General features: G+C 44.7%; 1 protein-coding gene across 1 annotated transcript; it reads left to right on the top strand.

Moving 5' to 3' along the window:
* The first annotated feature begins 23,716 nt into the window (after positions 1-23,716).
* Positions 23,717-25,784, top strand: LOC120704885 (putative heat stress transcription factor A-6a). The gene is made up of 2 exons (XM_039989424.1): positions 23,717-24,305; positions 24,909-25,784. The coding sequence occupies exons 1-2, from the start codon at positions 23,973-23,975 to the stop codon at positions 25,602-25,604; spliced, it is 1,029 nt and encodes a 342-aa protein (XP_039845358.1). The 5' UTR covers positions 23,717-23,972; the 3' UTR covers positions 25,605-25,784.
* The last annotated feature ends 933 nt before the right edge of the window (positions 25,785-26,717 follow it).

Here is a 26,717-nt window from a genome sequence, read left to right on the forward strand (position 1 = left end):
TTCTAATAGCATGCACATACAAACAGACACAACAATAAAATATAAGTAAGAATTATATATATGCATAAAAAGACAGACAAGAGCTACAATACTTCCAGGCCAATGCAGAGGTTTTGCAAGTAGTACAAATCATTCATCACATTGCACAATTGTTCCTATTCTTTCTTACTAGATGCTAGATTAGAGTCTCACTTAATAGTAGCTTGTTTTCTCAGGCCACACAAAAAAGTACCGACCAAACAAAAAACAAGAGAGAGGTGCATTGCCTACTTCTTGTTGATATATGAAGTAGCATAACATAACTGAGCAAGAAAATTGGGGAAAATACATACATCTGCCGAGCAGTCTAGTGTCGAATCAAAGATCGGCTCCGAGGTGCCGGCGCGGGAAGATCGCCATCAGCATGATCACGAGAAGGAAATAACCATCATCTGAAGCTCATTAATCATACGACAAACTCCAATTCAATCACCCAAAGTTCAGGAGCGTGAACAAAGAAATCCTCGTCACTAAAAGCCTCCCAACTAGTTGTATCATTCAGAAAAGAGCAGATGGAACTGAAATGTAAGATAATATGAATAGGAGTTCGTTCTTACATTCATACCGCATGCGACATATCCTTAGAGCATCTCTAGCCCACCTCCTATTTGGGCCTGAAAGCATCTAGGCCCCTAATTCGAGTTTTGGTAATTAATGACAACAATTTGTGGATTAACAATTTCATTCGAGATAATGAGCATAGGTTGATCCACGGATGAAAGGAATTTGGTTGTGAACGTGTGAAGTTTGGAGATGATATGCAAAGCTCGGGCTCAAGACAAAGATATAAAATAGGGCTTTTGTATTTTGCCGGTCACAAGGCGTTTAGTGGATGAAAAGTGACCGGATTTGTTGGATAGATAGCCGTACTATCAAGAGGGGTTGTGTACTCATGCTTGATGGGTCTTTAGTGCCATTTTGCTCAAAATGTCTAGGTGCATGCATGAGGGCTAACGACGCTTTGACAAGATTTGAAAAGGAACAAGTTTGAGAGCTAACTGCACAAGCGCTGACAGTCCGCTCCATGGAGCGTGGACGGTCCGCACCCGTACCAGAGAGCATGTTTGATTCTGGTGGAAATTAGATGTGACTGGGGGACAGTCCGGCCCAGGTGGGCGGACGGTCCGGCGCTCTAACTCAAAATGTACCAGAGAGGGTGTTTTTCTAGTTGGGCTTATGATCTGTGCTGAGGAAGGTCCGCCCCTGGGGCGCGGACGGTCCGCTGACTATTTGACAATTTGTACCAGAGACATTGTTATCTCTGGTGGATTTCAAGGATGAACTGCGGACGGTCCGCTCCTGGGGCGCGGACGGTCTGCCGGCTAATTTCAAAGTTGTACCAGAGACGATATTCGTCTCTGGTGGTGTGGAACACTTAACTGCGGACGGTCCTCCAGGGCTGTAATGGCTAGTTCTGACACGCATTAAATGCACTCTGACTCACTGGCTTATAACGGCGTACGGTCCGGTTTTTGAACAGCGGACGGTCCGCCACTTCGCAGAAAAGAGTGTAACGGCTAGTTTTTTAGGGGATGTCTATATATACCCAATGCCCGGCCATTGGGTCTTTCTCTTGGCCATTTGGACTGCATACTTGACACTATAGAGCTAAGGCATCCCTCCCACACACACACACACACACACACACACACACACACACACACACACACACACACACTTGTTTAGAGATTGCATTCTTGAGAGTGTGAGGTCTTCCTAGTGCATTGCATCAAGAGTTTGAGCTTTGTGGCACTAGGAAAACTTCAAGCAAGCGTCATCGACTTGTTACTCTTGGGAGTCGTCGCTCCCTAGACGGCTTGGAGAAGAGGATTTCGTGGAGGTCCTCCAAGGAGATTATTGAGGAGCCCCGATTTCGGTTGTGAGATGTCTTGTGCTCACCTCACCAGAGTGGTGAAGAGCAACTCTAGTGGAATTGAGATGTGGAGCGGTTCCTTGATTCAAGCCGGCTCAAGATCAAGAGGTTCTTGATAGAGGAGCGGTTGATTCTTGGAATCCACCTCAACGTGGATTAGGGGTGACCGGCAAGTCATCGACACCATGGGATAAATTCGTGTGTCAAGCTTGGTTACCTCTCTTGCTCACTTTAATTCTTGTTTTTACTTTGAGCAATTTACTTTTCTAGAACTTGATTTGTATCTTGTCACCCTAGGTTGCAAACCCATATAGAGATAGTAGTAGCATGACATAGGGCTTTCCTTTGTTACTAATTAAATTTCTCTAGTGTTATTGGTTTTAGATTTTAAACCGCCTATTCACCCCCCGTCTAGTCGGTGTTCTTGATCCTACAAGTGGTACCAGAGCTAAGTACTCCATTAATTGTGGATTTAATTATCTTAGAGTAGAACAATGACTAGTGATAATGGGATTCATGTTGGGAAGCCACCGTTCTTTGATGGGAACAATTATGATTATTGGAAGACTAGGATGTCGGCTCATCTCAAAGCCATGAGTAGAAAGCTATGGAGAGTAGTAAGTGATGGATATGTCATTTTGGACTCAATGAAATTGACACCCCTAGATGAGGAAAATGAGATACTAAATGATCAAGGGGTTAATGTGCTCTTTAGTGCTCTTGATGTGACTGAATTTAATAGAGTCAAGAGCCTCACAAATGCAAATGACATATGGAAGAAGCTCATGGAAATTAATGAGGGCACATCAAGTGTGAAGGAGGCCAAGTTATATTTGCTTAAGGGCAATTTTAGTGAATTTATCATGAAGAAGGATGCGAGTATAGCCGAGATGTTCAACCGGCTAAATGACATTGTGAATGACCTCAAGGGACTTGGATTTGAGGTACCGGATGCGAATTTCAACCACAAGTTTCTTAGATGTCTTCCGGAAAGATATGACACAATTGTGACCTTACTTGTAAGGTCAAATGTGAAGACCGCAACTCCCACACAAATATTGGGAGAAGTTCTCACCCATGACATGTTCAAGAAATCTCAAGATGAAGCTCATGGGGGAGAAATTGATATGAAAAAGAAAAGTGTGGCATTCAAAGCTCAAGATAGCAAAAATGAAGAAGAAAGTGGGTGCCAAGAAGAAGAATCGGATGAGAAGATGGCTCTCTTTGTCAAGAGATTCAATAGAATGATGAGCAAGAAGAACTTTGGCAAGAGATGTCAATCATCAAGAAAAAATCCTTTTGTGGACAAGATTTGCTTCCAATGTGGTGAAGTAGGTCATATCATTATCAATTGTCCAAACAAGAAAGATGACAAGAACAGGAAGGACAAGAAAAATGATGAAAAGAAGAAGAAGAAGTTCACCAAGAAGAAGAAGAATGGCCAAGCTTATTTTGTTGAATGGGATTCCGATGCAAGCTCCGATGATGATGATGATGATGACAAGCCATCCAAGGGAGTTGCCGGGATCGCCATCAAGGAGGCTCCATCACTCTTCTCTACACCACATTGTCTTATGGCAAAGGGTGGTGCAAAGGTACAACAAGATGATGAACTTGATGAACTTTCATATGATGATTTTATTGAAATGCTCAATGATGCCGATGAATTCATGACTACGGAAAAGGCTAAGTTAAAGGATTTGAAGTTGAAGTTTACTTCTCTTCAAGATTCCTATGAGGAGCTAAAGACTTCTCCTTAGAATCTAAAAAAACTCATGAGAAGCTTGAGGAAGCTCACAATACCTTGCTTAATCATGAAAGAAAAGCAACATTGAGCATTGGTGTTAGTTGTGATTTAATTGATGATAAACCTTGTGGCTCTAGCTCTACTAGTTCTTCTTGCACCAAAATTGATAACCCATCTTGCAATGAATCTCTCATTATCGAAAATTATTTGTTAAAGAAAGAGATTACTTGCTTGACTAATGATTTGAGAAAGTGCTATGATAGTAGAGCCAAGTTTAATCATTGTTGGGCAAGCCAAAAGTTCACCTTGAACAAGCAAGGGTTTGGATACATTCCTAAGAAAGGGAAGAAGGCTTTTGTGCAAACCAAAACTACTTTTGTGAAGAGTAGTGGTAAGTCATATTGTGAAAAATACAAGAAGGTTGGTCATGTTGAGAAGAATTGCATCAACAAGAAAGTCATATCCTTTGATTCAAGTTACATTCTTATGAGAAATTCAAATGGCAATGTTAGTGCAAAATTTGTTGGGATACCTATAGATGGTGCTAAAAAGAATGCCATTTGGGTGCCAAAAGTCTTGGTCACTAACGTTCAAGGACCCAAAAAAGTTTGGGTACCTAAAAGAGTTACTTCTTTTTTTAGGTGAATTACAAATCCGGAGGAAGACATTGGGTGCATGATAGTGGGTGCACTCAACACATGACTGGAGATCCAATGATGTTTTCCTCTCTAGATGAGAATGTGGTTGGCTATAGTGACATCATCTTTGGTGACAATAGCCGGGGCAAAGTCAAAGGAGTTAGTACAATTCCTATCTCAAGTGATTATTCTCTTTCAAAAGTATTGTTGGTTGATTCTCTCAAGTTTAATCTCTTAGCGGTCACTCAACTTTGTGATTTTGGATATAAGTGTAGTTTCACTAAAGATGTTGTTGTAGTGACTAGCTTGGAAGGAAAAGATCACATCTTTACGGGATTTAGACATGAGGATGTATATCTTGTGGATTTTGCTACTAAAGAGGCAAACTTGTCTACTTGCTTGTTCACTCAATCATCATTGGGTTGGTTATGGCATAGAAGGCTTGGTCATGTTGGTATGAAGCAACTCAACCGATTTTTGAAGCATGATTTAGTAGTTGGCTTGAAGAATGTGAAGTTTGAAAAAGATAAGTTATGTAGTGCATGTCAAGCCGGAAAACAAGTTGCAAATACTCATTCCACTAAGAGTGTCATGTCAACCGAGAGACCATTGGAATTATTGTATATGGATTTATTTGGTCCTACAACATATAGAAGTATTGGTGGGAATTGCTATTGTCTTGTGGTAGTGGATGATTACACAAGATATACATGAGTTTTCTTTCTTCATGACAAGGCCGATACATATGACACATTCAAGAAATTCTTGACAAGGGCTGAAAATGAATTTGAGCTCAAGGTGAATAAAGTTAGGAGTGACAATGGAAGTGAGTTTAGAAACACAAGAGTTGAGGAATGGTGTGATGAGAAAGGAATCAAGCATGAATTCTCAACCAAGTACACTCCGGAACAAAATGGTCTTGTTGAGAGTAAAAATAGAACCTTGATTGATATGGCAAGATCAATGCTCTCCGAATACAATATTTCGGATAGCTTTTGGGCCGAAGCAATCAACACGGCTTGTCATGCCTCTAATAGATTGTATTGACATAGATTTCATAACAAGACCCCATATGAGTTGCTCTTTGGAAGGAAGCCGAATATCTCATATTTTAGAGTGTTTGGCTGCAAATGCTATATTCTCAAGAAGGGAACTCGATTATTAAAGTTTCAAAGCAAATGTGATGAGGGTTTTCTTCTTGGGTATTCATCTTGTAGCAAGGCTTATTGGGTCTACAACAAAATACATGGCATTGTTGAAGAAGCATATGATGTTGAGTTTGATGAAACCAATGGGTCTCATAATGAACAAGAAAATCCTGATGATGTGAGAAGTGATGGTTTGAGAAATACAATGAAAAATATGTCAATTAGTGATATTAGACCAAGAGAAGAAGATGAAGATGAAGATGGTCCTTCTATCTCTGTTAGAGTTAATCCCTCAACTTCTATCTCAAATGATCAAGCACAACCAATTGTACAAGATTTAAGTAATGATGATTCTCAAGTACAAGATCAAGTTAGTTCATCTAGTGCACATTCTCCATCAACTCAAGAACCCATTGTTCCTCAAAGAATTCATCATGTTCTTGCAAAGGATCACCCGGTGGATCAAATCATGGGTAATATTAGTAAGGTTGTCCAAACTCGATCTCGCATTGCTTCATTTTGTGAACATTATTCTTTTGTATCTTTTCTTGAACCTAACCGTGTAGATGAAGCATTGAGAGATCCGGATTGGGTGAATGCTATGCATGAAGAATTAAATAATTTCACCCGGAATCAAGTTTGGGATCTAGTTGAGAGGCCCAAGAATTATAATGTCATTGGCACTAAATGAGTCTTTAGAAACAAGCAAAATAAAGATGAAATGGTTGTGAGAAACAAGGCAAGATTGGTGGCTCAAAGGTTCACTCAAGTCGAATGTTTGGATTTCGGTGAAACTTTTGCCCCCGTTGCTAGACTAGAAGCTATTAGAATCTTATTAGCTTATGCTTGCTCTCACAACATTAGTTTATGCTTGCTCTCACAACTTTTTCAAATGGATATGAAAAGTGCTTTCTTGAATGGCAAGATTAGTGAACTATTTTTGTTGTGCAACCTCCCAGTTTTGAAGATCCCAAGAAGCCAAATCATGTATACAAGCTCTCTAAAGCTCTTTATGGTCTTAATCAAGCTCCACGAGCTTGGTATGAAAGATTGAGGAATTTTCTTATCTTTAAGGGCTTCAAAATTGGTAAGGTTGACACTACTTTGTTCACTAAATCAATTGGTAAAGATTTGTTTATTTGTCAAATTTATGTTGATGATATTATCTTTAGTTCAACTAACCCAAGTTTTTGTGAGGAATTTGGTGAAATGATGTCTAGGGAATTTGAGATGTCCATGATTGGTGAATTGAGTTTCTTTCTTGGACTTCAAATCAAGCAACTCAAGGAAGGCACCTTTGTGTGTCAATCAAAATATGTGAAGGATATCTTGAAAAAATTTGGTATGGAAGATGCAAAACCAATCAAGACTCCTATGGCCACGAATGGGCATCTCGACCTAGATAAGGGAGGTAACCCGGTTGACCAAAAGCTTTACCGTTCTATGATTGGTAGTTTGCTTTATTTGACCGCATCTAGGCCCGACATCATGTTTAGTATTTGCATGTGTGCACGATTTCAAGCCACACGTAGAGAATGTCATTTGACCGCTGTCAAAAGGATCTTGAGATACTTGAAATATACTCCTAATATTGGCTTATGGTATCCCAAGGGTGCTCATTTTGATTTGGTTGGATTCTCAGATTCGGATTATGCGGGGTGCAAGGTTGATAGGAAGAGCACTTCCGGTGGTTGTCAATTTCTTGGTAGGTCTCTTGTTTCTTGGTCTTCAAAGAAACAAAATTCCGTAGCTCTTTCAACTGCCGAAGCGGAATATATTTCGGCCGGAAGTTGTTGTGCACAATTATTATGGATGAAGCAAACTCTTCTTAATTTTGGTGTGAAGATTGATGAAATTCTATTATTGTGTGATAATGAAAGCACCGTGAAAATTGCAACTAATCCGGTTTAACATTCAAGGACCAAGCATATTGATATCCGTCATCATTTTCTTAGAGATCATGTGAACAAGGTTGATATCAAGATTGATGGTATTGGCATGGATGATCAATTAGCCGATATATTTACCAAGCCTTTGGATGAATCTCGATTTTGCAAGTTAAGAAATGAGCTTAATATCATTGACTTCTCAAATGTGGCTTGAAAACTAGCACATGTGGCATATGGTTCTTTCATGCATTCTTTGTTTCTATTTTTTAATTTTTGGAGCATTTTTTGAGCCATTTATGAGTTTTCATGGTTTAACTTGATTTATTTTTTATTTATCATTCTTACTCACTCATATGAGTCTTTGGATGGTGTTTATGCTAGTTTTTAGATTTTTGGAATTTTATTTGAGCAATGATCCCAATTCAAAGTTGAAATTATGAAAGTTGGCAAAATTCTGGGCTGCCTGTAATTTGGTAGAGCGGACGGTCCGCGGATAAGAGGCGGACAGTCCGCCATTCATGAAGTTTTTCACCAGAGGCTCTGATCAGCAGAAAATTGAAGCGCGGACAGTCCGCCCATGGACCGCGGACGGTCCGCCAGATGCACTGGTAAGCTTCGGATACACCGATGGGTTGTTTACTGATCAAGTCGCGGACGGTCCGCCAGGTCCGCGGACGGTCCGCAGTTCATGAGAAAAATTGAACAGAGTCAGTTCTAGTCGGGTTTGGATCAGATTTTTCCAAAGGCGAACGGTCTGCCACGGAAACGCGGACGGTCCACGCTTGGACAGATTTGTGGGGTCTGCTAGACTTGACTTATAATATGTGTCCCTCTCACTCCCCCACCAAACCGCACACACCTCATCCAAAAGCCATAGCTCTCTCTCTCTCAAGCATGTGGAAGAAGATCTCAAGGGAGAGGACTTTTGTCATGGTTCCCGGATGGTCCGAGCACATCCCCGGACACTCCGCGACATTCTAGACCATGTCCTCTCGGTACTTCGTCAAATCTCTAACTCTTGTTCATGGATTTCATCATTGTAAAGAGTTAGGGTTAAGGGCTCTGATCTGTTTTTGGGCCATGGATTCTTGAAAATACTTGGGGGATCTTGTTCCTAGTGATGAGGAGGAACTATGGTTAAATTTTGGTTGGTGGATTTGATCTAGAACTCATAATATGGATGAATCAAAGTTTGGGGCGATTTTGGGCTCTCTGCGCATAATACGCAAGAACAGATGCATCGCGGACGGTCCGCGCCTGGCTGGCGGACGGTCCGCCGTTAGGCAGAATCAGCACATGGACGCGGATAGTCCGCGTTCTTCATGCGGACGGTCCGCTAGTGCACAGAATGGCTGATTCTTGTTCTCTTGTGATGATCTTACTTGGCTTGGATATTATACTTGAATATATGAATATTATGATTGATTATTGATCTCAGGCCACCCCGGAATACCCTCAAGGCCATTACTTCCAAAATCAAAAAGGCTGTGTCTTCCAAAAGACAAAGAGACAGTGATGACTCTGATGATGTGGACTACGCTCCCAATCTCAGTGAGATGGCTGCAGCATCTTCAGTGGGTGATATTGGTGATGAATCTTCAGAGGAAGAGACTGAGAAAGTTGAGGATGATGTTACAGATCTGATGGGGCTAGATCTTCCTAGCCGACAGTGGACTGCTGAGAGCTATGCCAATGCTAAAGCAGTGAATCAGTTCAACTTGCCTCGGGACATCAACATCCTCTTCTTCAAAACTGAGATACAAAAAGATGCTTACTTTAGTCATCTAGTTAAGAAGAATGTATTCAAACATCAGATCATTGACCTAGGCTATATGAGATCACAACAAGTCATGTCTGATCCAGTGGATAGATTTGAGCAAATGGAGTTAGCAAATTTTCTGCAGCATAAGTGTGATTGGAATGAAACAGTCATACGTCAGTTCTATGCCACCCTAGAGATCAACATGGTTGAGAAAACATTTTGGTGGACAACTGGCAAGAGAACCTATTATGCTACATTTGCACAGTTTGCTGAGGCTAATCAGTTGGATTATGATTTCATCACTAGTGAGCAAAGTGTGAATGTTGTGTTAGAAAACCTTCTAGATGAGAATGACTACCCCATGTACTATGAGCCTGCACATCTTGGTATTGCTAGATGCTTTGGGGGCATTCAGGGTCTGAGGCATCATCCTGGTGTGATTAATAAAATTGTCAGAGTCACATTCATGCCTAAGGGTGGCAACAAGGACAAGATTAGAGGGCTCTATTGGAATGTGATATCTCATATCATGAATGGAAATAGAATAAATGTCATTACTCTTATTATGGATCAGCTTGCAGATTTAAGACTTAACATGGAGATGAACTTATATTTTGCTCCATATATTATGTCCATCATCAACGTCAAGTCTAACTTCAGAGGGATATGTGAGAGTAAGCACACTCCTTTCAGGCCATTCAAGAATGACATTGCTTTTCTTTTGAGGCCTTTGACTCCTTTCCCTGGAAATGATATGGATGCTGAAGCATAGGGGCAGGATGGTGATGATGATAGTGATAATGATGCTCACATGGGAGCAACTGCAGCTCAGCATGCCATGCCACCACCACAGCCTCCAGTACAGCAGTAGTGGGCTCCTCCAGCTGGTTACTTTGACCCTTACTTTGCATCCATGCAAGAGAGCATGTCCTCTCAGATTGCGGGGTTGGCTAGCCAGATGCAGAGTCAGATGAACCTCAACTTCCAGAACATACAGCAGCAGATGTTCCAGCCCATGATGGCTCAGAGGCAGGGGGTTCAGCAGAGTTTACACTCAGACATAGCAGCTCTTGACTCACGCTTTAAGGATTTGCCTTCTTTTGAGCAGTTTGAGCAGCTTGAGCAGAGGCAGCAGCATCTAGAGCAGCGCTTTGATACTTTCAACACAGCCTTCACCAGGTTTTCTGACCACTTCTACTCAGTGTTTCCGGCTCCAGTGCCGCCTCCAGAGTTCTACCGCACCAGCCGTTCTACCCACCGCCACCTCCTCCACCGCCGATGGATTGACGTTTTTGGAAATTGATGCCAAAGGGGGAGAAGGAGCTTTGGAGCTTTGGAGTGCTTGGATCTAGGGGAGCTCATGGACTTCACATGGAAATCATTCGCTTTCGGCTTCCGCTTGCTACTCGTGTTTATTTGTGTTGAACTATTGCATTACATATTTATGATTTGTGTCTTGCATGAACTCGGTTTGTGATTTGTGGTTGGATTTGAATATTTGGTTTGTAATGTGTGATGAACTATGTTGATTTGTGTTACTCTTATCTACTTATGTTCATCTTGTGGTTGCGAGGTTGTGCTAACTAAGCTAAAATTCATATCATATATATATCATGTATCTTGTATGCCTCGATTTCCACTTGTAGGGGAAACTCCGTCAAATTTTTCAAATTATATATATGTGCTGTTGGTATTCATTCAAATTTATATGCACATATTAAGGGGGAGTTCTCTCTACTCATCGAACTTGGTGAATTTATTTATACCATATTCTGAAATTTTCAAGAAAAATGAGTAAGTTCTTCCAAAGTTCAATTCCAAGTCCATCTTATGCCTAGTGTATAAAGTTGACTTAAATACTTTTATCACTCTAAAATTTAGTGTTGTCATCAATTACCAAAAAGGGGGAGATTGAAAGCATCTAGGCCCCTAATTCGAGTTTTGGTAATTAATGACAATGATTTGTGGATTAACAATTTCATTCGAGATAATGAGCATAGGTCGATCCATAGATGAAAGACATTTGGTTGTGAACGTATGAAGTTTGGAGATGATATGCAAAGCTCGGGATCAAGACAAAGGTATAAAATAGGGCTTTTGTATTTTACCGGTCACAAGGCATTTAGTGGATGAAAAGTGACCGGATTTATTGGATAGATAGCCGTACTATCAAGAGGGGTTGTGTACTCGTGCTTGACGGGTCTTTAGTACCATTTTGCTCAAAATGTCTAGGTGCATGCATGACGGCTAACGACGCTTTGACAAGATTTGAAAAAGAACAAGTTTGAGAGCTGACTGCACAAGCGCGGACAGTCCGCTCCCTGGAGCGCGGACGGTCCGCACCCGTACCAGAGAGCATGTTTGGCTCTGGTGGAAATTAGATGTGACTGGGGGACAGTCCGGCCCATGTGGGCGGACGGTCCGCCGCTCAAACTCAAAATGTACCAGAGAGGGTGTTTTCTCTGGTTGGGCTTATGATCTGTGCTGCGGACAGTCCGCCCCTGGGGCGTGGACGGTCCGCCGACTATTTGACAATTTGTACCAGAGACATTGTTGTCTCTAGTGGATTTGAAGGATGAATGGCGGATGGTCCGCTCCTGGGGCGTGGACGGTCCGCCGGCTAATTTCGAAGTTGTACCAGAGACGATGTTCGTCTCTGGTGGTGTGGAACACTTAACTGCGGACGGTCCGCCCCTGGGGCGCGGACGGTCCTCTAGGGCTGTAACGGCTAGTTCTGACACGCATTAAATGCACTCTGACTCACTGGCTTATAACGGAGGACGGTCCGGTTTTTGAAGAGCGGACGGTCCGCGACTTCGTAGAAAAGAGTTTAACGGCTAGTTTTTGAGGGGATGTCTATATATACCCAATGCCTGACCATTGGGTCTTTCTCTTGGTCATTTGGACTGCATACTTGACACTATAGAGCTAAGGCATCCCTCTCTCACACACACTTGCTTAGAGATTGTATTCTTGAGAGTGTGAGGGCTTCCTAGTGCATTGCATCAAGAGTTTGAGCTTTGTGGCACTAGGAAAACTTCAAGCAAGCGTCATCGACTTGTTACTCTTGGGAGTTGCCGCTCCCTAGACGGCTTGGAGAAGAGGATTTCGTGGAGCTCCTCCATGGAGATTGTTGAGGAGCCCCGATTTCGGTTGTGAGAGGTCTTGTGCTCACCTCACCGGAGTGGTGAAGAGCAACTCTAGTGGAATCGATGTGTGGAGCGGTTCCTTGATTCAAGCCGGTTCAAGATCAAGAGTTTTTTTGATAGAGGAGCGGTTGATTCTTGGAATCCACCTCAACATGGATTAGGGGTGACCGGTAAGTCATCGACACCACGGGATAAATTCGTGTGTCAAGCTTGGTTACCTTTCTTGCTCACTTTAATTCTTGTTTTTGCTTTGAGCAATTTACTTTACTAGAGCTTGATTTGTATCTTGTCACCCTAGGTTGCAAACCATCTAGAGATAGTAGTAGCATGACATAGGGCTTTCCTTTGTTACTAATTAATTTTCTCTAGTGTTGTTGGTTTTAGATTTTAAACCGCCTATTCACCCCCCTCTAGTCGGTGTTCTTGATCCTACATGGCCCCTACATCATTTTTTAGGAGTTTAGGAGGAATTTCAACTCCAGCAGGATCACCAAATGGGCTCTCATTTTACATGGACTCTCAATCTACAGTAGCAGGCCCCTAGAAAAAGGATGGACCGATCTGCCCCGACACCCTACCCACGCCCCGACGCTCTGCCCTCGCCCCGAATCCCCGACGTCTCCCCGCCCCGCCTCACGCTGCCGGGCGCGCCGCCCGCCACCCCGCCGCCCTTGGCCCGGCACGCCTCCACCCCGCTGCCCTCGCCCCATCACCTCCCTGCCCCGCCGCACCGGCGCAACGGCGCGCCGGCCGCCACCCCGCCGCCCTTGGCCCTGCTCGCCTCCACCCCGTCGCCCTCGCCCCGTCACCTCCCCGCGCCGCCGCCTGCGGCACCTCCACCCCGCCGCAGCATGGAGCAGCTGCACTCCACGTAAGGGACGGCCAGCGCCGCCTCTACCACCCCGCCATCTTCCCGATATGGAGTAGAGGCCTTCCGGATCTCATGGAGGCGCCTCCGGTGGCGTGCGCCCTCCACTGCCAACGGCGGGTACCCCGGCGAAGACTCGTCGTCGATCCTTCTTCACACAGGTCCCTATTGCCAATCCTTCCAACTCTGGCCTTCCTCGTCGCCAAGAAGTGCCCAACTCCGGCTTTCCTCATCGCCAAGAAATGCCCAACTCCGTCCTGCCTCGCCGCCAAGAACTGCTCTATCCTGGTGGTGCTCCTCGACACAACCCTCTCACGGCGACCTTCACAGAACCTGCTTCACCACCACCCGGTGCCACCGAGGAGCAGCGGACAACCGCCGGATATGGAGTGCCGGTGCCCACCTAAGGGCAGGAGAGAGGAGACGGCCTCGATGGAGCCCGGTACGGGGCAAGGGCAGTAATCACAGATCCAGCAGTGAGAGGACGCTATCGGAGACAGGAAGCAGGTGGACGGGCCTGGGTGGGCTGTGAGCACGTGAGGAAGCACGCCAAGAAGAAGAAACAGGGCCTCATAGAGGAAGGAAAAAAACGGAATGGATGCCGTTTGATTTTTTTCTTTTGGAAAAGAGAAGCTTTATTGATCTTAGACAATTACATCAAGGTGATACAATTATATAAGATCCATCCCGACCTCTGCATAACTAAGATGCACACAGTCTAAGAAAAAGAAACAAAAAAAGAATAGAACGTCATGACCTAAAGATCATGCCGCAGCAAACTACCACAAGCGACTTCACCTTCATCCGCTTCGCAAACCGAAGCAGCTCTTGGACTATGAAGTAGGCTCCCGAGACAATGCCTCCAATGAGGAAACGGCACGCGCACGTGCCGACATTGCAGTGACCCAACCAATTAAGGCCAGATCAAAGGTTTTCACCTGAGGGAGTAATTCATCTTAATCCAAACAATGCCTTCAACAAGGTCACTGCTAGGTTCAACCAATTAAGGTCAGACCTAGGAATTTCTTCCAGGTCCAACGGGTGGACATAGCCCACCTGACGAAACGAAAATAGATATCATATACTGCCTCCGTTCCAAAAATGTAGGTCGTTTTGGCTTTTCCAGATTCATACTATTTGCTATGCACTTAGATATAACATATGTCTAGATACATAGCAAAATATATGCATATAGAAAAGTCAAAACGACCTATATTTAAAACGGAGGGAGTACTCCCCGTTCCAAGTAGATTGTTTTAGCAAATTTAGATGCATAACTTTTATCATGCATCTAGATATAATTTTTATCTAGATGCATAGTAAAATCTATGTATTTAGATTGGCTAAAAGGATCTACAATTTGAATAGAGGGAGTAAGGTTTTCGTTATCTGTACATGAGAATGGATTTGTTCAGCAGCAAAAGGCCGTAATGGGCGACGGATTTGTTTAGTAGTCAAAAAATAAGCTCCAGGAGACAAATCAAGATGGCAATATAATGGGTACTCGAAATCCGAGTAACCGACGGGTTTTACCAAATAAGAAGACAGATATAGAATAATTTTTTTACCCGTAGGTACGTTGTTGGGTAAAATTTTGTACCCATCGGGTACGACGGGTACGGGTGTGGATGTATCCCACCCATACCCACTTATCCACGGGTAAAAAATGCACGTATGCAACAACAAACTAGCCCAAACGCCTAACTCATTTCAGCCCATATAGCACATGTATTTGGTCCAAATGCTTCTGCTATATATATTGCAGAACCCCTGAAACACTATCCCTAATCCACACTCAACTCCCCTCCCAGACCAAGTCGCCGGCCGCCGTAAGGGCTCGCGGTGCGGACTAACGGCCTCGCACGGTTGAGCGAGCGCTCGCCCAGTCACCCCTCGCCGTTCCATGGCCGGCTGGCCATGCGTCGACCTCCACCCACACCCGCCTATCCCAGCTGCCGCACCGCAGCATCACGTAGGCACAGCCCCACGCGCCCTTGCCCCTCATGGCCTCAACCACGAACTTGCAGCTCCCGTCGCTGCGCATTAGAGTCGGAGCCATGGTGGAGAACTCCAAAATAGGACAAGCTGATAGCCGGCGATGCTCTTCCTCATCCCTAACCTAGTAATCCATTGTTGCAGTTGCGGCTCTTCTTCTTCTTCTAGCTCATTTGCGTCCTTATCCCACATCGTCCCAAAGGGATGCCGTCCTGCAAGCGCTAGATCCAGAAGCGACGAGGAAGAACGGTGCACCCTCTGCGCCGATGCCTGTCCAGCTCCTGCTGCCACCTCCTGTGCGAGGCAGTGCCCAGGTCGCTGCTGCTAAGCCGAAGGGCTTCCCGGTTGGTGCGGCGGCCAAGAAGGTAACGGCCAAAAAGCCAGCAGCTAAGGGTGGTCGGCCTCCCCTGTCTCCAGCAAGTGCAGCTGCAGCTGCAGCCGCTCAAAAAGTGCGAAAGCAATGCCTGAAACACTCCCTTGGGTAAGCAAAGATGATGACTTTTCACGTTCCTTGTTCATTTATGTTGGTTTCGCTGGATGTGCTTAGTTTGGGGACTCTGAACCTGCATATAATGTTTTGCTAGAAGAACTTGCAGATTGTTTTGGAGGTTATGTTTATTAGTGGCTTTGCTTTGATCCATTTTGTAAAGTACTCGATCGCGACAGCGGCTGACTTGTAATTGTCTTGTGCCGTGGGAAGTGGTTTGATAAGATCGATTCTCCATCTTCGCAGAGAGCCAAGTTGGTGCAATGAGCTGTGAAGGTTCCAAAGGTCTTGTGGACTTAGGCCCCATCATTTGGCAGGCTTGGCAAGTTTTGACGTAATGCCGAGCGTCCTTTAATGCCGAAGACCAGAAGAAGCCTTGTCTGAAAGCTTTAGAAATGAGTTGTCTGAATCCAATGTGCGAGCCGCAGAGACCATAGTGAATTTTCTTGAGCAATTCTATGCCTTATGAGGTGGGGATGCATTTTAGCCATGGGGTTGTGACGCTCGATTTATATAATTCACCTTAAGAGATTGTGTATCCCCTTGCCTTTGGAACATTTTCTTTTCCTCTAGCTCGCTTGCTGGCTCAAGGAAGCCACAAAGATATGCCATTATGTGGGCTCTCCAGTCTTCAATGGAGATAACATTGCTTTTTTTTTTGCTTTGATTGAAGGTTCTGTAATCTCCTTGAAGAAGACGTCCAGAGGTAATGGCTCTTTTCTAGCTACTGCCTTTGCTAGCTTGGCGGCTTCCCCATTCAGAGCTCTTAGGACGTGCACGATGTCGAAACCTTTGAAATGTTTTTCAATTGCTCTTACTGCTTCCAGGTACTCAATAAGCTCTGGCTTTCTAGCTTCGGCGTATTTCTCGACATGATCTCTAATGATCTTGGAATATGATCTTATGATAAAATTCTGATAACCCAGGGCTTTCATTTTCCGAAGGCCGAAAAGTAGAGCCTCGTACTCAGTTGTGTTATTTGTTGATGGGTCAGGGTTTGTGAAGCAGAGACGGGCTGTGTATCTTGTTTTTGCTCGAGAAGGGGACTCTAGGATTGCAGCTATGCCAACACCATCCTCGCACCAGGCACCATCGCAAGACGATCCAGGTTTTTGTCAGAGGTTCCTCCTTGATGGCAGGTGATGTCCAATCCGCTATAAAGTCTGCTAGGAATTGGTATTTTATGGTTGTTCTTTCAAAGTTAATGTAGAATTATGAGAGTTCTGAAGCCCATTTGGCTATTCTAACAGAAGCTTCTCTGTTGTTGAAGAGGTTGTGCAGCGGTTGATCTGTCACGACAATTTTCTTATGTGCTTTGACATAGTGAAGTAGCTTGCGAGCGGACATAATCACGGCATAGGCTATTTTCTCAAGTTCTGAGTACAAGAGCTTGGAGCCGGCCAAGGCTTCGGAAATGAAATACACTAGTAACTGTTTCTTGTGACCTTCGACTTCTCGCTCAAGAACAAGGGCAGCGCTGACAGCGAAGTGTGAGTCAGCAATGTATAATAGCAACACATCCTTCAGGTTTGGGGACCTCATCTTGATCATGTTTTGCAAATACTCTTATAGTGATCGAAGAGCTTCTCTTTGTTCGTCACACCATTCAAATTTGTTTTGCATTGCGGAGCATCTTGAAGAAAGGTAAGCTTCGGTATTTGTCTACAGTTCAAATCCCATTACATCATGTATTTGTCTACGGCAGGGAAAAATTTCTCCGCTAAAAAAAATGAGAAAACCGATAATCGCATTTATTGGTGGTAACCTGTTTGTTAAAAATTCTCGGTAATTTTAAATCCGTACCCACCCTTTGCTCCTAGTCCATATATCTTTACATTTCTATGCATTGTGATGTCTTATTTTTCACATTAGATTGTTTGGAGATAATTTAGATTATTTTATGTAAACTTCATGAAATTCGATAAACGCGTTTATCCAGAACAAGTGGGCTCTGAGGCTAATTATGGGCCGCCTGACTCAACGAACCTGACCCAAACCGCCCGAAAAAACCTAACCCAATGAATGTATGGGTTGCACTTGGGCTGAAATTTTCGACCAACCATAAATGTCTTGGCAGGTAGGGCCCAAATTTTTAACCTGAAAATTCAACCCGACCCAACTCGAAAATTACACATGAAAATTAGGTTTTACCCGACCCGACTCGAACCCGGCGGGAAAATCTATTTCTCACATATGTGAGTGAAGGCGAGCGACACTGTAGATGGGCCCACACCGCACTGTTCTTCTTCTTCCTCTCGACCTTGCGATGGTGATGGACGACAGGTTAGCAGACGAGGGGTTGCCGGGGCGTCGGTGGTCATCGGCGGTCTTAGAAGATGGGGGAGGAGGGTGAATCAGAAGACCAGCAGTAGTGGTGGGCTGCAGGTGGCGGCGGTTGGCGCGGACAGGGGCGGCGACTTGAAATCTGGTGGGCCAGGCAACAGGCGGGGGAGCTCGTGGTTGGGTGATTAGCGGTGCAACAACGTGGGTGGCGATAAAGGCGCCGAAGCTGGGGGAGGCAGGGAAGGCGGGGGCACTTGGCTCTATGATTGGATGAGTTCCAATCGCAGAGAGCGATGAATCGACACCCCCAACCCAGCCTGACCTGACCGTGCCGGGTCAGGCTCGGGGCAAAAAAATCCGGCCCTTTGGTCGGGTCAGGTTGGGTCAAGTCGGGCACAGACTGAAGGAAAAAACCAACGGGTTTCTTTTGACTGGAACCCGACCCGACGGATGATCAGTCTACCTGGACCAATATTCATTTTGAATTGATTTCCAGTAGTTTCAACAGCTGATGTTATAGAGATTGCACCTCTGGTGTGCTGCAGGTATTGCAACCTGCCTATTTTAATGACTCTGATCAACATGTGTTGAATGGTGACCACACTGATCCAAATGTAAACCTCCAAAGCTCGGTTTAGGGACAATAAATTCCATTTTGTAAGGTTTCTTGGTGTGCAACAAGAACAACTGTCGAAGCTCAAATGTGTTTTGGAGTTCCTTTGTTCTGGGTAAACACTACATCACAAAACAGCATTATAAGAATAACTTCTGTAGGTTGTGTTCATCTGCTTAAATTTTGGATAGTAAATAATGCCTGCATTGCGAAGGGAAATATTGCTTGACAGGGATGGCTAAATTGGCTCCCCTAAGTATGTGAACCTTGCGTTATGTGGAGTCAAGTTCTCGGTACTAGGATTTTTTTTACACACATTCTTATATGTGGTTGTTGATTGGTCATTTTGTTTTTCGTTAATTATCACTCTTGACCAATGACAAGAAATCTATGAGTAAACTTATAATAGAATTACACCCTCATTTATCATTGTAATTTCCTCATTTTTAACTGTACAATATGACATAGTGTATGCTTGACAAGTGAGAAGGCAGTATGTCAAGTGAGAATTACACCCTCCTTGTAATTTTTTGTTTGTATTTTTTTGGACCTTTTGCTCATACTTCATAATGCACAATGTGTGCATGTAGGGTATCTCTTGGGACCAGCATCAGATTGGCTCCAAGCATTAGAAAATTAGAAAAATCTGAATCCTTAACCTGCATTGCTTCTTATAATTGTTTCATAAAGTAGGTCAGCTCATTGCTTCTTATAATTGAGTCTAAGAAATAGATAGATAGTGACTTGGAAATTGATTTTTCTTCTTCAAATTTTGAATTTATGTTTGTGAATGATTTCTAGACACAAATGAAGACAATGACTTACATATGTTATTACCCATCAGTGTGCAGCATATGTCCGTATGTCCGTGAATTTCGATATGTTATTTATTTGTGTTGGATTTGAGATCGATCTAGTAGTAATTTGCACTTGCATGTGTCCTGCTAGGGTTGTGCACATCCTTGGTGACTCTCCCTATCAGTTACCCATCAGTGTGCAGCATCGATCTGTCTCCATATCTGATTTCTTACAGATTTCCTAGTTTAGTGATATCAATTTTTGCAATGAAAAAATCTAAAACATGCAACAACTGTATAATTAAGCTAGTAGTGTTGATTAGAGTTGTGATTTGTCATTCCTGGTTGTTTTGACAGAGCATAGTCGATTATTTTGTGAAGTGCAAATGCTGATCCTAAGTGAGCACTAGTGTTGTTTTATAGGTCAAAATTAGATATAAGTTTCATACTTGGTCATTATCGTTTACTTGAAATTAGGCAAAAATTAGGCAAAGAAAAACATGTCTGTTAAGTTTCCTCCGACTCCTTAAATATGTACCATATCTAATAGGCTTGGGGCAGGCTATATTGTTTGGTTGTTTATGTGCATTTATGTTAAATTAAAGGCTCTCACTCTCACCATGTTTCTGCAATATGTAAAGTGAGACTATTCTGAACCTACTTTGTTGAGCATATTTCTTCTGCACTCCAATTTCTATTCTGAAACCCATCAATCTTGAAAGTAATATGTTACTGTTAGAAACACAACTTTTAATTTCAATTTTGTTATAAAATAACAGATAACTTATACTACAATTATACCATTATCTAGTATTGTAATTTCTTTTGTTTGTTAGTGTAAATATGCCAAAGTGCATCACTTTACTAGATTTTTGTAAGAGCCATACGAGGAACCATTGAGAACCTTTCAATCACAGAAATTTTGGTGTTTATATCCTAGTGGTGTAAGGGCCTGGTGATTCAGCATGCTCCCACTGGTGGTCTTCTTTGTCATTGATTTTGACAAATCAAGTTTGTTATTTCTCAAAGGTAAGCTTCCAGTTCTGTACTATTTCCTATCTCCAAGCTACTTATTTATATACTGAATTTTGTGTAAACATACATAACTTGGTATTGCTCCATCATGACCGCAGTGCTGATATATTGATGTTTCTCTACTCTAGTGCAAAGTAATCTGATTGTTCTCTTTAGAATACATTGATTTTTCTGGCTTGGTCCCTCTCTATTTGTATGTTTATACTTGAGATTGGGTTTAAAAAGTCACTGGAAGTACTTACATCTTATTCAGTCATTGAAGCCTTCCACAAAGTGGGCTTCCTGATACAGAATATACATATACAAGCTAGTGCTCTAACGAGATTATATTATTATACCACGCTGTGCAATTTCTCATATGTAATTACCTGTGCTAAATTGACTAGTATTCTTGTGTATCTTGCCGTGTATTGAAATAAAACACAATCTTATGACCCAGATGTGTATACTTCTATTTCTATGCAAAGGTGTTTGATATGTTATGATAAGTCACTCATATGCCATCATGTTTCAACTAGCAATATGATCCTGAACCAGACATTTCTAATGTTAGAAGCTTAGTTGACTTGTCACTCAATCGCCATAGAAGCCATTGTGTTATATGAATTCTACGTTAGATTGACATGCCTCCCTAAATGTTGTTGGCAGGTCTAGAATCGATCACAGCTTTAGTGTGTGAAATGAGTCCATAGCAATGTTGTAATCTTTCCTGTTTATTTGTTTTTTTCAAATTTTGAATGCCAAATACTTGTAAATTTTGGACAGATAGTGTGCTACTATCATTTTTTAGCTTTTAAGTATGTAAATTTTGGATAGACGGTGTGCTACTGTTATTTTTTTTTTCTAAGTACGTGAAATCCTTGTGAAAATTGAAAGATAACTAGTACAATGAGTCTAGGTCTGTTGGGCTCAATGTTGTATACAGCTCAAATTATCCTAACAGGTCTGTCAACAAAACTGACCGATCAGATGACCTGGGCACACTTACAGAGCATATAGCAGGCCTGTTAGGGTGAACAGGGTGCCATATATACACATCATGAAACTGTTTGTGTAGGATCGTTGAAAACTTAATCTACACTGTTGGATTTTCAAACGGGAACTTACATATGTTTGGTTTCTTCCTAGAAGATCTTAAAACACACTTTGACCGCTAATTAGGGGTATTAAACAAAGTCAGTTTGCAAAACCAACTATAAAACTCCTGCGCTAGGAACTCTGAAGAATCTAATGAGGCCTTTGACTGTGTGATTAGAGGATGATTACTGTAGCATCACTGTAGCCAATCATCAATTAATTACCGTCATTAGATTCGCCGCGAAAAGTTACACTCATTCCTAAAGAGGTTTCGCAAATAGATTTCATTTAGTACTCCATGCGTATAAGATTCTCTTCTCGAAAAATATATTCTAGGATTCCTAGAATGAACCAAACACGGCCAAGTCAATTTTTCAATCACCAATCCAACAGTTCAAACGGTGCCTTAAAGGAAGGTTTACACATAGCTAAATGTAAGTCAACTTACAAGGAGGATCTATTTTATAATGGCATTTGACAAAACCTATTTATGCAATCTTTACCTAACGAAATCTGCCCCCATCAGCTTGAGCAGGAGATTGGGCCACGTCGCCATTCTTTCTCCACTGTCGGATCTTTTATCTATGGCCAGTGGCGGATCCAGAATTCATGGACAGGGGGGGCTGACATCCTTCTTCCTCCTCCAGCCCCCCCTCTCCTTCTTTTTTCTCTTCTTCTTCCCCTCATTCCTCCTCTATTTTTCCTTAATGTGCAAGCATGTAGGGGGGGCTGGCGCACCCCCAGCCCCCACGCTGGATCCGCCCCTGTCTATGGCCGAAATCAAGCACACAGTCCATAGGAGCAGACTGTGTCTCGATCTTCTCAAGTCTCAAACGGTCACACTCTCGTCCCTTTACGATTCCAGTCAACAGCGCTATCTCACATTATTCCCTCGTTGTTGCTCATGTCCTCCCCATCTCATCTCCATCAGGGGAGAGGCTACAAGCAACAGGTGGATTCAATTTGATGGCTGAGCAAAATGGCGGCCTCTCGCACCGTCAAGCAGAAGCGCCAGCATAGTCTCCGCATTGGGCTCTCGTGCTCATCGGGTCTCTGACAAGAGTGCTGGACCACCACGCGCCACCGCCGCAGTCCGCCAGGAGCGCTGGTGCAGTAAGGCGCTGTTTAGTTCTACCCCCATAAACCCCGTAAACACAAAAAAACATCACATCGAATATTTCGACATATGCATGGAGTATTAAATGAAATCTATTTACAAAACTTTTTGCATGGATGGGCTATAAATCGCGAGACGAATCTAATGAGCCTACTTAATCTATGATTTACAACAGTGATGCTATAGTAACCATCCATTAATCATGAATTAATTAGTATTATTAGATTCGTCTCGCGATTTACAACTCATCTGTATAAAAAGTTTTGTAAATAGACTTCATTTAATATTTCAAATTAGCAAACAAATTTCGCAAATTTTTTTTTGCGTTTCAACGCCTAAGCTCGCTGGATGGCAATGCGCGGATGCGGACCGAGTTCCTGTGCAGTCGCTATTTTGCAGTCGCAATAGCGACTGCAGGCGATCTCCAATTTTTTTTGCGTTTCAACGCCTAAGCTCGCTGGATGGCAATGCGCGGATGCGGACCGAGTTCCTGTGCAGTCGCTATCTTACAGTCGCTACTAAGTCGCAGTAGCGACTGCAGGCGATCTCCGTCGCCTCCACTGCGGGCTGCTTCTACTGGTGGACGAAGCATCTTCTGCAGTTCGCGCCTACCTCCATTATTGCCATCCCCCGCTCACTCTCACAAAGCCACACTCGCCTTGCTTTGCCTGCGCCCGTTCGTGCCCACCCCCGGCCGTCGTCCTGCGTTGGTGGCCTCGCTCCCTCGCTGTCTCGCGGTCTTGGCCTAGTCCAATCCATGACAAAACCTATTTGCGCCATAGGCCCATAGCATTCGATCGCAACCCACGTATTAAGGGTGTGTTTAGATCACTTTATATTTTGTATTTTTTTATTTTTATCAAAAAATCTTCAATATCTGAAGTATTAAATATAAACTAATCACAAAACTAATTATATATCTCGTCTGTAAACTACGAGACGAATCTAATGAGCTAAATTAATCCATTATTAGAGTATGTTTACTGTAGCAATTTAGTGTCTAATCATGTCCTAATTAGGCTCATTAGATTCGTCTCGCGATTTACAGTCCATTTGTATAATACGATTTATTTTTCGACTATATTTAATATATCATGCAAGCAATTTATAAAAATTTTGCGTTTTGCCTTTACGGCATCTAAACACGGCCTAAATAGCAAATTAGGTTCTGTTTGCGCCATATGCCATAGGCCCATAGCATTCTATCGCAACCCACATGCGTTGCTGCTCAAAAAAAAAACCCCACATGCGTTGAAAATTTTGCGCCCAAACTAAACACACCTTAGTCGAAAAAAATCTCGCGGCCGCCGTCTTCCCGCGAGCTCCACCGCCCCCGAAAAGCTTCCAACGCAGCTCCAGTTCCTCCATCCCTTCCTTCTCGTACTTTCCAGAACGCCGCTCCCGCCGAAGCGCAGACCCGCGCACCCGCCTACCCAACGCAGCGGACTCAGGCGGATGGAGCACCCCGCGGCCGTGACGGTCAAGCAGGAGGAGCGGGAGGACGACGAAGTGGTGGTGGTGGACGCCGCCGGCGACGTCGGCGGGCGAGCAGCCGCGGCGCCGGCGACGGAGCCCTGGAGGACACCGCCGGCGGCATCTCAGGTTCCGCCGTTCCTGGCGAAGACATTCGAGCTGGTGGAGGACCCGGCGACTGACGGCGTCGTGTCGTGGGGCGCGGCGCGGAACAGCTTCGTGGTGTGGGACCCGCACGCCTTCGCGGCGGGGCTCCTCCCGCGCCGCTTCAAGCACGCCAACTTCTCCACCTTCCTCCGCCAGCTCAACACCTACGTCAGTAATTAATCGCATTTACAATTCGTAAATTCGTAATTACCCCTCTCCAACCGTGCTGCCCCTCTTCGACGCTTCCTGCCCCCTCTCTCGCTTTGCTCGGCGCGGCGCCCAGCTCATCTCGTCTCCCTGCTCGTCGTGCCGTGCCTCGCCGGAGCTCGATTTGGCGAGCGTTCAAGCTCGATTCAACGGCGGCCGAGTTCGATTAGTGGGAGAAGAGCTCGACTCGCAGGAGGAGGATCTCGATTTCCTGGGAGGAGAGCGCGAGGAGGGCAGACCTGCGGCGACGAGCGTCGCTGTCGGCAGGATTTCATCTTCGCTGTCAAGCTGGAGTTGGAGCCCAGGGAGAAGCGCTACCAGACGGTCTAAACCGGGTGCTGGAACGGCAAGAAGCGAGAGCGGCTGGAAGCTGGAGCGGCGTCGAGCTGGTTTGGAGCGTCACCAAACGGGGCCACGCGTGTAGCACTACTAGTTTTAGAGTAACGAAATTAACAGTGTAGCACTACTAGTGTATCGTTCTTTTGCTAATCAAATCAATTTACTGATTCTGTTTGCTAATTGTTGTGTTGTACTCGTACCTGCGCTCGCGATAATGCTGCGCAGGGATTCCGCAAGGTGAGCCCGGACAACTGGGAGTTCGCGCATGCCGACTTCCTCGCTGGCCAGCGCCACCTCCTCGCCAACATCCACCGCCGGCGCGGCGCCGCGCCGGGAGGATCCACAGTGCCATCGGGCGCGAAGAACGGCGCGAGCGGGAGCGGCGGCCGCGAGAGCGAGCTGGAGAGGCTGCGGCGGGACCGGGAGGCGCTGGCGCGGGAGCTGGAGCGGCTGCGGCGCGGGCAGCAGGACGCCCGCGCGCAGCTGCTGGACATGGAGCGCCGCGTGCGGGGCACGGAGCGCCGGCAGGAGCAGTGCACGGCCTTCCTGGCGCGCGCCCTCGGGAACCCGGGCTTCCTGGAGCGACGCGGCAGGGCGGCGCCCGTGGAGGCCGGCAGGAAGCGGCCGCTGCTCGACGCCGCGGCGGACGTCCTCGCCTTCATGGAGCTGGCGCTGGCGGCGAGCGCCGAGGTCGAGGCGGCTCCCGTCCCGGCCGTGGCAGCGGCGAGCCAAGGCTCCAGCAGCACCTCCACCGCCACGGACATGATATGGTACGACCTGCTCGGGGATGAGCAGGGGGAGATCGACGCCGAGGTGGAGGAGCTTGTCATCGAGGCGGCCGAGCCGTGGGAGGAGATGGGCGACGAGGAGGTGGAGGAGCTGGTGCAGCAGATTGGCTGCCTAGGCTCGCCGAGCCCTTGATCACCACGATTCCGCAAGGTGTAGACCTTTCAGCTGCAATGCTCAGTGCTCAGCTCTTAGCAGCAACCTTGAGCACCATTGCAGCAACCTTACATTGGCGGCACTGGTACTGTAGTGTGCCTCGGGATGGACCATAATGGTCATGTACATATGTGTATCATTAGTCTTCCTCTCCGATGATGGCGCTGTGTCACCCTACCCAAGGACCGTCCATGGATGCAGCTAGGCTGGAAAAAAAGCTCGTTAACTGGCTCGGTGCTTTTTTCAAAATTGCTCCGATTACGTTCGTTCTTTTTTTAAAATAAAGATTAGTTGATTTGGAACAAAAGTCAATTTTGGCCGGCTCGGCTCGGCTCGGCTCGGCTCGCTCGATTTGAAGTTGCATATCAAACAACGCGGGAGACTATAATAAATACGAATATATTGATTTCGAAAAAAGCTCGAAAAAAGTCTCGGCTCGGCTCGAGTCCAGCCCTAGATGCAGCCACCTGCTCCAGGTGGGTTGATGTAAGAGCATCAAGAGTGCACGATGGCCAATGAGTCCAAGAGTGGGGCCCATAGTAGACTGAGGTCTGACTTTGTTGACCGGTCAGATCCAAAGAGGTGGATCCCGCTAGCTCCCAATAAAAAAAACAGGAGTAAATTGTATCCTGAATACAACAACTAGGCATGCACGTGCAAATTGATCCATGAACTTGTAATTCGCTTCATCCGATATTCCCATACATGAATTTGACACTTTAGTGCATCTACAGTTCAAATCCCATTACATCATGTATTTTGTCTACGACAGGGAAAATTTTCTCGACTAAAAAAATGAGAAAACCGATAATCGCATTTATTGGTGGTAACCTATTTATTAAAAATTCTCGGCAATTTTCAATCCGTACCCACCCTTTGCTCCTAGTCCATATATCTTTACATTTCTATGCATTGTGATGTCTTATTTTTCACATTTGATTGTTTGGAGATAATTTAGATTATTTTATGTAAACTTTGAGAAAATTTTCCTTCGAGAAATCCAATAAACGCGTTTATCGGCAACCTCCGATTTTCTCCTTACTATAGAACAAGTGGGCTCTGAGGCTAATTATGGGCCGCCTGACTCAACGA

The sequence above is a fragment of the Panicum virgatum genome, chromosome 4K, assembly GCF_016808335.1.
Source record: "Panicum virgatum strain AP13 chromosome 4K, P.virgatum_v5, whole genome shotgun sequence".
In the NCBI taxonomy this organism is placed as follows: Eukaryota; Viridiplantae; Streptophyta; class Magnoliopsida; order Poales; family Poaceae; genus Panicum; species Panicum virgatum.